The 15,898-nt window shown below is 38.6% G+C and overlaps 1 protein-coding gene across 14 annotated transcripts in view; it reads left to right on the top strand.

The window, feature by feature from the left end:
- The window catches only part of Ralgapa1 (Ral GTPase activating protein catalytic subunit alpha 1), a 220,128-nt gene that overhangs the window by 80,493 nt on the left and 123,737 nt on the right, over positions 1–15,898 (top strand). For 7 of the 14 annotated variants that reach the window (XM_028869728.2, XM_028869727.2, XM_028869730.2 and 4 more), the window contains exons 12-17: positions 660–794; positions 4,826–4,974; positions 9,313–9,442; positions 10,968–11,205; positions 12,133–12,294; positions 15,323–15,463. In XM_028869728.2, the coding sequence (XP_028725561.1) occupies positions 660–794; positions 4,826–4,974; positions 9,313–9,442; positions 10,968–11,205; positions 12,133–12,294; positions 15,323–15,463 (955 nt within the window). The remainder of the gene's footprint in view (positions 1–659; positions 795–4,825; positions 4,975–9,312; positions 9,443–10,967; positions 11,206–12,132; positions 12,295–15,322; positions 15,464–15,898) is intronic. The other 7 variants (XM_028869729.2, XM_028869733.2, XM_028869732.2 and 4 more) reach the window with 1 other exon arrangement.

Here is a 15,898-nt window from a genome sequence, read left to right as displayed (position 1 = left end):
CAGCACCAAAACTCGGGCAGAAAGCTTCAGTAGTTGTTTGTTTTTCATTACAGTTATAAGAATTTTACTGTTCTTAAAAATCTATTTTCAAGTTATATAGATTCTAGCATTTAATATAGAATAGAATTGATCTTTTACAAAGCTGTCAATAGTGTAATATGATTGTTGAATATGTGAGAATATAAACAGACAAATGACTCCATATATGATGTGTTATTAACTCTAGTTACTCATTATCCATATTTTTTACTTTGTTAGAATTTTTTTACAGTAAATACACATTACTTGTATAATCAGTTAAAATATATTTTTCTTTTGATTTATTTTTATTATTTTTAGTTATGTGTAGGTATGTGTGTCTGAATGTGGGTATGTGCACATGAGTGCAGTTGCTCTCTGAGGCATCAGAGTTCTGTGGATCTGGAATACAGACAGCTGTAAGCCTGCTGATGTGGTGCTGGGAACTGAACTTGGGTCCTCTGGAAGAGCAGCAAGTGCTCTTCACCATTGAGTTGTCTCTCCAGGCCCCTAAAACAATGTATTTATGGAAAGAAACAGTTTAATAGTGGGATCTAATAATTTCATATACCTTTTATGTTACTGACTTGTTACAGCATTCTCATTGATGAAATATTAAAAAGCTTGATATTTTGCTTCAGGAAAATGGGACCAATATTTCTGAGCATGTTCGAAATTCTAGCTGGACCAAAAATGGTTCCTATCAAGATGCTTTTCATGCCTCTGAAGAAGCCACAGAACAAAATATTCAAGCTGGTACACAGGCAGTTTTGCAGGTGAGTAGCTCTATACTTATTATTGTGTGTGTGTGTGTGTGTGTGTGTGTGTGTGTGTGTAGTTCCTGGGATTAAACCCAGGGCTTTGTGGCATGTTGGGCAAGTTTTCTACCTATGAGCTACGTATCTAGCCCTTTATTTTTTAAAAAAACCAAAACAGTCATTAAAGATTTCAAATGCCTATAGTTTGAGATTTCAAATATAATAAATTCATATATTCATATTGTATTTATATATAATTCACTACTCACATCTGTGAGTTGTCATTATTCCATATTTGTTTTTCATAAAATGCATACTGACAAACATTACATAGTTCAGAGATGAAAAAATAGGTTCAAATTCAAGACTAATAAAGGAAAAGTAAATTGATTAGGAAATACAGTTAATCTTGGTTTTGTATTTAGTGTGTGTATGGGGGTGGGCAGGTGTGTGCTTGCCATGTGGAAGTCAGAAGACAACCGTGGCAGTGTGTGTATTCTCTCCTGACCGTGTGGGTCCTAGAGAGCAGACTTGAGTCATCAGGCTTGGCAGCAAGGGCCCTACCCACTAAACCTTGTCACTAGCCTCAGTTTCTAAAAACAGAATATGTCACATCCTCTCTAGACAGAAGAATTACAATGTGATATTTCACGTACTGGGCGGACGTGCAGAAATAGGAATTCTCAAACACTTCCTGAGCTCCACTGCACATCTCACCTGAATGGCTGCGTGCTTCATTGTGCTTTCCTACCACTCTGTCAGAAGTCTGCCCTTTAAAGGATGTGCATTCTGTCCCTTCTCCTTTGCTTTCCCTTTCAGTCTTGCCTTTGTACTGGTGCTTGGCACAGCCCAGGGCCCCGGCCATGCCGCTTGAGCATCCTGTCCCAGAGCTGTGCTCTCGCTGCTGTGTTCTTCTTGTCAGAGCCTCTTCCAACCTCTATCTGGTGAAGTCAAAATCAAAAGGCCTTTTTCATTTTTATTTTTTTGAGGCAAAGTCTCACTATGTAGACCAGGTGGCTTCAGACTCCCAGAGGTCACCTGTCCCGCTTCCTAGTCTGTTTTTTCCCTTGCTCCCAGGTCTGTTTTCAGTGCTGAGCAGAGGGATCCTGTGGACCTCCTTCCGTGGCTTTTCCTTATCAATACGTAGCAGCAAGTCAGGTCTTTGTTAGGGTGTCCAAGGCTGTCCACCAGTACTCTCCAGAGTGCTCCACGTGCTGGCCCACAGGGAAATGGAAGAATTGAGGCTGAGAGTTTTCATGTTCAGCCATTTAACATCTCAGTTCTCTTTAAAAGTTTGGGCTTGTTATATATATAAAATTCATTCATCCTTTTTTTCTGTTTTTTTTTTTCCCCCTGTGCTTTATGACAGGACTGATCTGTAGAAGATAAAGGAGACCGTTCTTCCTGTTAGCACTGGGAAGAAATCTGGTCTTTATACCCTGGCTTTTTGTTCTTTTTAAACAAATCTCCCACTGCCCTCCCTCTGACTCACTTCATTCTGTCCTTCCTCACACAGGCAAGGCAAGCTCGCACTTAGGACCTTTGAGCTTGCTGTTACCTGTGTCTGGGATGCTTTTCGGGAGCTGCTCCACAACTCGGTTTTTCTCTCCAGTTTGTATTTGCATTTCTCCTTACCGGCTTCCCTTCATCTGTGCTTACAGAACTCCAGGCACATTTAGGAGATGGGAGGCCCTTTGTCTTGTTCTTGTCCTTTTAAAACGCATTTCTTTTGTTGTTTGAGGTTGTAATGTAGTTACACCATTTCCCTTTCCTCCCTTTATGCTGGTCCTTGCTCTTTCAGATTCATGCCTCTTCTTTCAGGGAAGAGCACGGTCATCTTCTCAAGTGCTCTTGCTGTGGATACATTTGTTCGACTTTTTGTAAGCACTTGTTTTTAGACTGTGGTAGTTTCTGTCTTTTCTTGGTTTGTTAACTTTTTTTTTCCTTTTCCTTTTCTTTCTTTTTTTGGAGACAGGGTTTTCTGTGTAACAGCCTTGGCTGTCCTTTAATACACAGAGATCCACCTTCCTCTGCCTCCTGAGTGCTGAGATTAAAAACATGCGCTACCACTGCCGGGTGTTTGTTAACTTTTTTAAAGTAATGAATTAGATGCTAATTTCTTTTCCTGTGTATCTCGAAATGAGCATACTTTGATTTTTCTATTTTAATTCATTGATATAGGGTATAGTACTAGATTTTTCTACATTAAGGCATCTTTATATGTCTGGATTATACTCTACTTCATCATAAAATAATGTATTTTGTTTTGTTTGGATTGTTATTTTAAGATCTTAATCTATATGTTCACAAGAGATAATAGCCTTTTATTTAGCTTTTCTATGTAGTTCTTACTAAGAACATTATATTTTTATTTAGTCAATTGGGAGGATTTCTTTTTTCTTTGCCTCTGAACAACGATAAAGATCATGTGTCATGAAGGTGGAGCAAGAATGCTCAGAGCTCATGGTCTAGGCCTGTTTGCTGGTCAGGGATGAGCCAGCCTGCCTTCCAGATGTTTCTTTCATGCTGTTCATATATGGCTCCTTTAAGATTCCTCCTTAAGTCCGTTTTGGCTACTCATGTTTTTTTCAAAAATACTCCATTTCATTTGAATGTTATTGCCATATAGTTAATCACTGAATTGCCCTTTTACAATCCTCTGCTGAACCTCATTCCGTTTTCATTTTATTCCTAATGCTTCCCTAGTCCTTTCTCTTGCCTTTGTTTGTTCACATCTGCTATGTTTACAGAATCTACTCTTTTCATGCTTAAAAGTGTGCTTTAAAGAAGTGTGCTCTTTTTCAAATGAGTGTACAACTTCGTGTGGTAACATAGTACTTCTAGGAAAGAGGAGGTGTGCATAGAAGAAGTAAGTGGTTTTTATAACACTGTTATAAAAATGTCATAAATGCAGTGTTTCAGCCTTCCAGTATGTCTGAGACCAACCTTGGGTACATGGCAAGTTTGAGGCCAGCCGGATCTAGGTAGGATCCTCTCTGAAAGGTAAAACAGAACACAACAAAAGTGAAGCAGAGCAGTTGTTCTTGAGATCCCCGTACACAGCTGCTGCATTGTGTTTGTCTTTACAGCGGCGTTCAGGTGATCACAGCTTACAATGAATGTGTAATAAGTTTAATTAGGATATATGGTAATGGAATCTCATAAATTATAATATGCAGCTTTTATGTAAGGTTGTTATTACAAGAGCAGATGTACACATAAAAATAAACAAGAAAATGGTTATGTTTATACAACTCAGAAACAATTTCCTGGTTTAGTTGTTATCTTTTTTATTAAGGTTTTTTTACGTACTGTTGTCCATGGTTATGCTTATAAACTTCTCACTTTAGAAACCCTGTTTTTAATATGGATCCATTTCTTTGAGTGTTAATGAGCTTAAATATCAGATGCCAAAATCTACTATCAAAAATAGTAGTAGAAATAGGAGTAGTTTTAGTAATCCATGGTGGTTTTAAATTTATTCTAGATCACCCAGTGATTAGTGCTTGTTTCTCTCTCTCTCTCTCTCTCTCTCTCTCTCTCTCCCTCCCTCCCTCCCTCCCCCCCCCCCCTCTCTCTCTCGTGTGTGTGTGTGTGTGTGTGTGTGTGTGTGTGTGTGTGAGAGAGAGAGAGAGAGAGAGAGAGAGAGAGACAGACAGACAGACAGACAGACAGACAGAGACAGACAGACAGAGACACACATAGAGTCTTATTCTTTATCCCAGACTGGTCTCATACGTGCATCCCTCTTCCTTGTCAGCTTTCTGAGTTCGGGGACTACAGGTATGAACCAGCATAATTTTTTCTTTAAATGAGGAATTTACTATTCAGCCAGATGTGGTAGCTCATACCTATAATCTTGGCACTCAGAGGCAACAGCAGCTGGATTGCAATAGATTCCAGGTTATCCTGGTCTACGTAGTGAGTTTCAGGCCAGCCAGGGCTACCAAATGAGATCTTGTCCTAAAGAAACAACAACAACAACAAAAAAAAATCGAAACTACCATGGAAATTTTATTATGAATAATTAATTATTTCTCTTCTTATAGGTGTTCATTATAAATTCATCAAACATCTTTCTTCTTGAACCTGCAAATGAAATAAAAAATCTTTTGGATGAGCACACAGATATGTGTAAACGTATTCTTAACATTTATCGATACATGGTTGTGCAAGTATCAATGGACAAAAAGACCTGGTAACAATTCTTTATCTTTATATAGTTATTGTTCTCTGCATAAGTAGAGTAAGTTTTCAAGGAATAGTGTCTATAAATAGGGTGTGTTACAGTATTAGAGTGCTCCTATTACTGAATGAATACACACAATTATAATAGCTATATCCTTGGATCCTTTTTAAAATTTTATTTCATTCATCCATCCATCCATTCATTCATTCATTCATTTTGGAAAAGGTCTTGCTATCTATGTAGCCCAGGCTGACCTGGAACTCTTGACTCTCCTGCCTTAGCCTCCTGAGTGTTGGGATTACAATTGTAAACTATCATAATTTATTGATTTTTGAGACAGTCTCATTAAGTTGTCCACCCTGGCCTTGCTCTTGCTCTGTAGCTCAGGCAGGCCTTAAATTTATAATCTTCCTGCCTCAGCCTCCTTAGTAGCTGGGAATACAAGCCTATAATTAACCTAACCAACATCTATTAATGGACATGTAATTTTTTTCTCTGATTTTGGGGTGAGAAAGTTTAAGATACTGAATATCCTTACATCTATTAATTTTTTGAGTCATTTTTAAAAAGTGGGAACACTTGGTTAAAGAAAGTGCTTACTTTATGTTTTGCTACTTAGAAGGAAATGGCTTTAAAGATTGACTGTAAGTGTTTTGCCTACTGCATGTATGCAACTACACTATATGCATGCCTAGGTTGTGTGGAGGCCAGAAGAGGGCCTCCGTCTCCAGACCCCCTGGAACTGGAGTTACAGAGCCCTGTGAGCTGCCATGTGGGTGCTGGGAATTGAACCCGGATCCTCTGCAAGAGCAGTCAGTTCTCCTAACTGCTGGATTATTTCCCAGCCCTCTAGCTTAATTTTAAAAACATTCTTTACTAAAAGTCTGTATAGAATTGCATCTAGAAATGCTTATGAACATATTTGGAACACTTTGTGCTGCGACATTTCTAAGCATTTCCCATGCACACTCATCACATTATTCCTTAATAATGTGTGTCTCCTTGAGTTTCTCACAAGGAGATTAAATGACTGGTCTTTGTCAGTCATTTAACTGAACTCAACTCAAGATGAGTGATAAGCAGTTTGAATTATAATCTTTTCCTTTCAAAAAGCATTCTGTTTTTCAAACCAAACACCGAGTTGTACTGTGGTAATCCAGCACTTGGGAGACAGAGGCAAGAAGAGGATTGCAGATTTGAGGCTCACTTGGGCTACATAGAGCTATACTCTCAAAAACAAAAACAGGAGCTCACAACAAACTGAAATATTGTTTTCTTTTCTCTTTTTCTTTTCTTTCTTTCTTTCTTTCTTTCTTTCTTTCTTTTTCTCTCTCTCTCTCTCTCTCTCTCTCTCTCTCTCTCTCTTTCTTTCTTTCTTTCTTTCTTTCTTTCTTTCTTTCTTTCTTTTTTGAGGGGGATAGTGCTTTCAAGACAGTTTCTCTGGGTAGCCTTGGGTGTCCTGGAACTCTCTCTGTAGATCAGGCTGGCCTCAAACTCTCCAAGATCTGCCTGTCTCTGCCTCCCCAGTGCTGAGATTAAAGGTATGTGCTACCACTGCCCAACATGAAATATTCTCTTTGTGGTAAGTTTCCAATCAATGATGAGCCAGGAATCTTGCCATGTGGAACACAATTTTAGACTTTATTTCATTTTTAAATTTTTTTTATTTTTTATTTTTCGAGACAGGGTTTCTCTGTGTAGTTTTGGAGCCTGGAAGTCACTCTGTAGCCCAGGCTGAGTTCCTTCTGCCTCTGCCTCCCGAGTGCTGGGATTAAAGGCAGGTACCACCACCGCCTGGCCTTATTTCATATTTTTAATTAAAGTTTTAAATTCTGATTTTATGTGTATGGGTGTTTTGCCTGTGTTCGTGCCTGGTGCTGGCAAAGGCCAAAATATACTGGACTGGAATTACAGAAGATGTGAGCCACCGTGTGGGTGCTAGGAATCAATCCTCTGGAAGAGCAGCCAGTGCTCTCAACTACTGTCCAACTCTCAGGATTCTTTTAAGTTCCTTTAAAGCTGAAGTCATAGTGCCTGTTGACGGAGGTCTGGGTGAGCCAGCCCTGAAGGTGTGAGCATGGGAGAGCTGTCTCCATTACTCATCTTGTGGCAGCATGAGTTGGGGAGAGTTGCTCCTCCCTGCACCACCCATCAACACCTGAGGCAGGTGGGAGAGCTGGCCCTGTGGTCATAAGAGCAGGAGGGCTGTCCCTACCCCTCACCAACTACAGCGTTTGGAAGAGCTGCCCCTGTACCTTGCCTGGGTAGCGCAGTAGAGCTGGCCCTAGTAGTGGAGGTGCGTGAGAGCCGCCCGGAGGTGAAAGCAGAAGAACTGGCCCCACCCCTCATTATTGCTGCAGGAGGTGAATTAGCCGAGGCAGTGCTGGAGAGTGGACCAACCCTCAGCTGCTCTGGCCCAGAACCAGAAATAGGACTTGGCCCATCCCAACATCCACCCAACTATGATTTGCTGGAGCATGTGAAGGGACCTGACCTGCAGACTCCACAGACTGCTTTACCCACAGTTCTTAACAGTGGCCATCCTTAAAGCTGTGCCTAGATTGGGACTGCAAAAATGGCCTGTATGGAGGAGACTCTGATAGGGACTCTAGCTTGCCCCTATACTCAACTAGAACTCTCTTGTTAGTTTTCTTTCTTTTCTCTTTCTCTGTCTGTCTGTCTGTCTGTCTGTCTCTCTCTCTCTTTTTTGTGAGACAAGGTCTTAACTGTGGTCCCAAACATACCACCCCTCCTGTCTCGGTCACCCAAGGATTACAGGTGCATTCCACTGTGCCTAGCTACCAGCCTCCTCATATATTGGTAGTTGATGAGTTTGTTCCCAAAATGCCAGGTGTGTAGCTTTATGTTGTTTGGAGGAAGCATCTAGGAGAAAGTGTTAAGGTAAAGACAATATTAGAATTGCTTCCATTTCCAATACACATGTAGAGCAAAAGGTTGGAAAAAAAATGTTGAATGGGGCTAGAGAGATGGCTCAGCAGTTAAGAGCACTCCATGCCCTTCCCGGGGACCTGAGTTCAGTTTCCAGCACCCACATTGGGTGGCCCACAACTGCTGGTCACTCCAACTCCAGGGGATCTGATGTTCTCTTCTGAGTTTCTCAGGTGCCTGCACACATGTGGCATACACTCACACAGATACACATATCGAGATATAAATCATTTTTTAAATCCATGAAACTAAAAGGGAGGAAAAGGTGTGGTGGCAAGCTTCTGTAATCCTAGTACAAGGGAAATGGAATCGGGGTTAGGAGTTCAAAGTCACCCTTGGCTACATAGGAAGGAAACAAATAGGGGTGGGAGGAAGAGAAGCCTCTTCTCCCCCCCCCCCAGTGTCCCTTCAATAAAATTTGTACCTGAAGGTATTGTGCCCTAAAGGGTTTTATGATGACTCACTTCATAAAGGCTTACAAGCTTTTAATTCTTTCTTTTTTTTTGGGGGGGGGGATTCGAGACAGGGTTTCTCTGTAGCTTTGGAGCCTGTCTGAACTAGCTCTGTAGCCCAGGCTGACCTTGAACTCACAAAGATCCACCTGCCTCTGCCTCCCGAGTGCTGGGATTAAAGGTGTGGGCCACCACTGCCTGGCAGGACTTTCTTTCTTTCTTTCTTTCTTTCTTTCTTTCTTTCTTTCTTTCTTTCTTTCTTTCTTTCTTTCTTTCTTTCTTTCTTTCTTTCTTTCTTTCTTTCTTTCTTTCTTTCTTTCTTTCTTTCTTTCTTTCCTTCCTTCCTTCCTTCCTTCCTTCCTTCCTTCCTTCCTTCCTTCCCTCCCTCCCTCCCTCCCTCCCTCCCTCCCTCCCTCCCTCTCTCTCTCTCCCTCCCTCCCTCCTTCCCTCCCTTCCTTCCTTCCTCTCTTCCTCTCCCCTCTCTCTCTCTCTCTCTCTCTCTCTCTCTCTCTCTCTCTCTCTCTCTCTCTCTTTCTTTCTCTCTCTCTCTCTTTCTTTCTTTTTTTTTTTTTTTTTCGAGACAGGGTTTCTCTGTGTAGCTTTGCGCCTTTCCTGGATCACACTCTGTAGCCCAGGCTGGCCTCAAACTCACAGAGATCCACCTGCCTCTGCCTCCCGAGTGCTGGGATTAAAGGCGTGCACCACCACCACCACCACCACCACCACCACCACCACCACCACCACCACCACCACCACCACCGCCCAGCTTTTTTTTTTTTTTTGCTTTAATTCTTAATATTTAAAGAGTCCTAGAAACTTGATAATCTTTCAAAGGTTTTAGTATTTGAGTTATTACAGTGATAATGTTCTTTTCAAACAAATGAATATGAAAATTGATCACTAATTCAAAGCAAAAAGAAACATTAACAGATCTTCTTACTTTAAGGGAACAGATGCTGCTCGTCTTGCTCAGAGTCACGGAGTCTGTACTGAAGATGTCATCACAAGCTTTTCTACAGTTCCAGGGGAGAAAAAACATGACCCTGGCAGGTCGACTTGCAGGACCGCTTTTCCAGGCAATAAAAATAGATAGATGGATAGAAGTGTGTTTGTTTTTAAAAGATTCATTGAGGCTGAGCTTGTTAGTAGGGAAAATGCCTTAAATCAGAAACCTGCTTATGTTAAAACATCTTTTATAGAGCTAAATTAAAAGCCACTCATCTAAATAGCCATACACAAAGTCACAGCATAATGGAAGAAAAATGTTGTAATGAAGAGTAATGGTGCTTATTTTACCTCTAGTGGGGCAAGCTTATGGCTTCAGAAAGCTAACAAAAGGCTGCAGGGGTAATGCCTGAGTGCTTTATGAGTTTCTGAAGCTCTGGGGTTATTAGGAAAAATTTTCAATTTGTTCTGTAGTGATAAAAATGTAGTACATAACCAAGGGTCATTCTTATGCTGCCCCATAGACTCTTAGTGTTCTCCTTTCCAGAGGTGATTGAATCAGTGGTATTTTTGATTATACAGGAATTGCATATTTTTTTCAACATGAAGGCTGACTACTATAAACTCTGAAAACAGGAAATATTTTATAGTGACATATTAAATGAATTTACATGGTTAAAATGATTCTTACTATCAGAGGTCAAGACTATTTCCTATCTAAGGCTTGGCCATAAGTGCAACCATTTATATTGGCATTTTTAGTTAATTACTTACCTCAAAATCTCTGCTGATGGTAAATTAACTTTTAAAATAGCAACATGTGTTATCTAAACTTTTAGAAAATTCCTTTTTTAACTAACCCAGTGATGAGAAGCTACAGAAAGATAGCAATTTAGCTTAGTTTGAACATTTAAAGACAGAATGAAAGGTCACTGGTCACTTTATCTTTACATTTTGTGTGTGAGTTTATAATAATTCTTTAGCAAAATTCATGAAGTTCAAGTTTTGAAAACTTTTTATTTTGTGACTTAATATCAGGGTAAATATTTAGTAGCAATCCATAAAACTGTAGAGGATACCAGATAATCAGTATTTTCAGCCCTCTTAAGTGTAAGCTTTTAATACTGTAATTGGGTTTATTACAGAATGCTCTTAATTGCTGTTGTATCTTTAAAATAAAATTTAATTTGAACCTTTAATTTGCATATAATTTTTCAAGGCTATTTCATTAAGTACATCTCTAGGACCTTCTCTCTCTCTCTCTCTCTCTCTCTCTCTCTCTCTCTCTTTTGTAGTAATAGTAAAGCAATTCCACATTATAGTAATATCCATGTTTAATTTGGGAATGTAGTTTCAAGTTTTCACTTAAGAACTCAATTTCAACATTAAATAAATCAGAACCACCTCTTACTTGGGTTTCACTTAGTAGTTATGCAGTGCATCATAAAAGTTATGCCTTAGCATTACTGGGAATCGGTAGTTACTTAGCTTATCAGGTAGTAATAATTGCATTAGTTACTTGTAACTAATTAGTTACTTGTAACATTTTTGTGATAAAATTTTTCTGTTTTTTAGATAAAAAGAATTGAATAGTTGATTTTGAAGTCACACAACAAACAAACCTCATTCGTTGTTTTTGAATATTTGTCTTTGTAGACACTCATTGTTGCCTGGATCAAAGCAAATCTAAATGTGTACATTTCTCGAGAACTTTGGGATGACTTACTTTCAGTCTTGTCATCGTTGACCTATTGGGAAGAATTGGCCACCGAGTGGTCTCTGACCATGGAGACGCTAACTAAAGTCTTAGCGAGGAACTTATATAGTCTGGATCTCAGTGATTTGCCCTTGGATAAGCTGAGTGAGCAGAAACAGAAGAAGCACAAAGGGAAAGGTAAGAGCTCTCAGAGATCTCCACAGGAAATTGTATCTTCTCGAATCTCCTTCATTGATCCTGGAGCTTTAGAATTCCAACAGTAAAATACAGAAAGACATTGTTCTTTTCTTATTCTTAAAATCAGTAATAATTTTGGTTAAAGAATGTCATATATCTGTGTGTGTGTGTATATTTGTATATATGTAGATATGTTATGGTCAATCTTATATTTAACTAAAGTTAAATAATATAGAACCTTAACTTTTATTTTAAATGATTAACCCAAGTCAAAATTTATAAAATATATTTACTTTTTAGTATAGGCAGTTTTTATTGAATTGAAAAGATGACTGCATTTTATTCTATTTTTTAGGGTATATAATAGTTACTTGGCTAATTCTCTTAAAAAGAATTTTATTACTTGAAACTACATGTAAGCATTCTACAGGCGTGGAACAGTGTTTGTGTGGTGGTAAAGTGAAGTAGGGGCGGCAGCATAGTTATCAGGTCACTACCATGCTGTTGCTATAGTAGCCTGATTGTAAAGACTGAGTTGCCAGCTAGAAATTAGATTTGTCATAATTTATATTTAGCTGTTCTTGGATAGTTAAGTATATGCCCAAACTACTTTTTCTGCACTATTTATTTCTCAAGTGGCTGTTATTGGTATTTAGAAATTAAAAAACTGTCACTCAAGATGACTTTCCTTTAGTTCATTTCTTATTTCTAAATGGTAGAAAATTATAATAGTTTATTGGTGATGAAATAATTAATATAATTTTGGTAGTCTTCCTAAGTTTAAACTATAGTTTTTACATAAAATGGAGTTCAAAGAAGTCTTTATATTTACTTTATAATATATGTGAGGAAGCCTTAGAATCTGCAACAACGTATTTCTGATAATTTAAAGATAACAACCAGGCAACCATAATACTGCATTTCTAGGAGTTGGACATGAATTTCAGAAAGTTTCAGTTGACAAGTCATTTTCTAGAGGATGGAGTCGTGACCAGCCTGGCCAGGCTCCCATGAGACAGAGAAGTGCGACCACCACGGGCTCCCCGGGGACTGAAAAGGCAAGAAGCATAGTGCGGCAGAAGACTGTCGGTATGTACGCTAGAGTCACGGGGGTAGGCCAGCAGTGCCGAGCAATACAGTGCTGTCTGTGTGGGTGTCTTCTTCTGGGAGATACAAACTTCTGTAGCCCCTCCCCAATAATTCGTATAATCCAATAGCATGCTCGTAAGGCTTTATTCCTTTAATATATATACTCTTGTGTTTATGGAGTTCACTTTATTGTGGGTATCTGTATTTCCAAATTGTCATTTTATAGAATTCAAAAAGTAGAACTTGGATCAACATGTAGAACTCAAACATGAGCTGGTATACTTTTTATTAAGTAAATACGTTCACAAATATGGGGATGGTAGCAAACTTTCAGTTTTAAAATTACATAGTCTTACTGGCTTTAGGAACTACCAACAGGGAATTAATTCACTCCTTTGGCTGGCAGGCAATTGAGGTCAAGAAAAAAACAGTGCTTTTTCTTTTTAGACAAAGTACTTTTTATCATGTCGTGAAAAGTGGTATAGGAGCACTTTGAGATGCAGTAGTAGGCTTGAGGCAGGCAGCACAGTGCACTGTAGAGCTAGCAACTGTCTTCTCCTCCTCTTCCTCCTAGAGCCATGTAACTCGGCTGCATTATAGTAGAGAGAAAATACAAGGAGGCTGTAGGCCCTGGGCTCGCTCTTACTTACTTAGTTTTCTTTATTAAATATTAGGTGACCTTGGATGAGTTACCAAACCTTTCTAGGCTTTACATTTTAAAAATGATAGGGGTGTGTGTGAGTGTGGGTGTGTGGGTGTGTTCCACATTGTACATATAGAGGTCAGAGGACAACTTCTTGAGTTGGTAATCTGTTTCCACCCAGTAGGTCCCAGGATTTAATTCAGATTGCCAGGCTTGGTGACTGTTACTTTTACCCACTGAGCAGCATCCCACTGGCTCCCCTTTCTAGGCTTTAAGCACTTGGTTTGTTTAGTAGTAGTGATAATACATCTCCTGCCTGAAATAGAATTGCATGATACTGTTTCATATTTCAAGTGCACTAAACAAAAAGTAAATCCTTAAAAGTTTTACTAAGAAAGGTACATGCATAAAGTTGGAAAGTTAGAATTAAATACTATTAGATATTATTTGTTTGCTCTCTGAGGCTGGGCCTCACACTGTATCCTGGGCTGGCCTGAAACTCACTGACCTCAAACTTTAAGTAATTTTGTCACAGCTTCTGGAGTACTTGGTTTATAGATATGAGCTACCATAACTGATTAATTTCCTAATTTTTAAAATTAATTTTTTATAACCATGGTGAATGAATGTGCTTAATTCAGTTTGAAAAATGTACATACATTCCATTAAGCCCTCCCAGCATACTCCTCCCTTTCTTCTCAGTTGACTTCACTAGAGGCAAACCTTTCTACCAGTTTCTTGTACATGCTTCTCAAGACCCTTTATTCACATAGAGGCCTAACACATCACCTATGTACTATGGTTAACCATGGATTTTACACATTTCAATGAAAAAAGTTAAATATTCAGTATCAAAGCACTGTTCTAAACATTAAGGATGTAGTTAAGAATAAACATTTGATCTTGATTAAAAACTAGGAAGTGATAAAGCAAATCAAATACTAAAAACAGTCACTGGCACTTAAAATTTTAATGTTGAGCTTACAGATCCAGTAAACAACATGTAGTAGGAAATTACAAAGAAAAGTAAGGCAAGATAAAGGACTAGAGAATAGCAGGAGGGAGACCAAGACTTTTAGATGAAGACAGGCTTCTGTGTCATACAGTTTGAGGACATAGATTTGAGTAAGTGAGAGAGTGTGCTTAGGAAGGACCTATAGGAGATACATTCTGGGCAAAGGGGAAGTGTAGAAGCCCTGAAGCCAAGAGTTTTTGTTTTGTTTGTTGTTTCTTTTTGCCTGTATCGTTTGCATTGAATTCTATGCAGTGCAGTTAAGTACTATGTTCTTACATAGCAGTACCTACAAGCTCATTTAATCAATAGTCCTTACACTGAAGCTAAAATTACTGGGAAGTTTCAGTTATTAGTTATTGCTGTGTGAAAGAAACATTTCTACCTTTGTGATCTAGTGACTCTTTTATGAAACTATTCAACCAAAATATGCAACCAAAAATATAAGTTTTGGGAAGTAACCTACAGTTTTTATATTTTAAAAAATACTTTGAAGTTTTTATATGTTTATTATTTGGATGAGCACAGATTGTATTTTTTTTAAGAGCCTGATGCTGTATTTGTTGTTGTTGTTTATTTGCTTTGCTTTTAGAGAGGGTGTGCTGTAGACCAGGCTGGCCTAGAACTCACTGTGTGGTTAGAAATGACCATGAACTTCTGATCTTCCCCCTCCTACCACTCTAGTGCTAGGAGAACAGGTGTGTACTCACACCTGCTCAGGAATGTGAGTCTTCCTTCATGTTGATGCAAATTCTATTTTCTACTAATATTTAGATTATTTATATAACTTATAAAGTTCTACTACTATACTTTAGTGTAAAGAGAAACACTGGTTTGAATAAGTGTTCTCTCACCTGGAACAACTACTAAACACAAGAGTAAGTCATGACAAATCAAATTTCGTAAAAGGACCTGTTAGTAATTAGAGGACTTTATTTGGGTAAGAATATGAAAATAGAAATGATTTGTTAGTAGAATTCAGCTTCCTTAAGAAGAATTGCTCAGAGAAATGACCGATAGGGTACCAGAATTATTTTTCAATGATTCCATTTGATAAATTTCTCATTTCTTGGTTTTTTTTTTTTTTTTGAAAATATGCTGAAGTATCTGCTGTTTTTTTTAATGCTGTTCCATTGTGATTGCTAATAATAGGCATTTTCCTGCTTTACACCAAAAGAATTACATTCAAAATGTGTGTTGTGGTTTCTTTTCTTACAGCTTGCCAGTATTTGCTGTGCTGAAATGTTTTAATTTAAAGTTTCCTTCCTTTGAGTCTTTTAGTTTTCTCTGTTGCTGCTTTTTCTGTGACACAGCCTTTCATTATAGTCACTCTTCTTTTTTCCTTCCCCACTTCTTTCTCTTCCTTTTTAAAGCCATGAGAAGCCGATCCATTGGTGAATGTGCTCTGCCATCGGCCTATATTCGCAGTGCTAAAAGTGCTCCTGTTCTGATCCATACTTCCAAACCCTTCTTGCCTGATATTGTTCTCACTCCCCTTTCTGATGAGCTTTCAGGTAGTGCCACCTCTGCTAATTTCTGCACCACCCTTTCACTTTTTAATCCTCCGCTTTCGAATTTGCTTATCAAATAAACTCTTCAAAGTTAATTTCTTTGGGGGGAGGTGTGGGAAATTGGAAAATAATTGAGAAATCAACATTTTGAGTTATTTGAACTCTAATGCTATTCTTGCAGTTCATTCTGGAAGTGCTAAGTTTAGTGCTGTGCCAATGTCTTATATTTTTTAATTATAAAATGCCAAGTTGTTATGTTTGATTTTTTTTTCTTTCAGGTGATTAAAAGATATAGTAATGAATATTTGTATCATAGATGTCTCACAACAGATAACAGATTTTTTTTTTTTTTTGGCTTTTCGAGACAGGATTTCTCTGTGTAACAGCCCTAGCTGTCCCCTGGAAGTAGACCAGGCTGTAGACCAGGCTGACCTCGAA

Source organism: Peromyscus leucopus, chromosome 14 (genome assembly GCF_004664715.2).
Source record: "Peromyscus leucopus breed LL Stock chromosome 14, UCI_PerLeu_2.1, whole genome shotgun sequence".
Classification (NCBI taxonomy): Eukaryota; Metazoa; Chordata; class Mammalia; order Rodentia; family Cricetidae; genus Peromyscus; species Peromyscus leucopus.
This window is presented reverse-complemented; position numbering and strand designations above follow the sequence as displayed.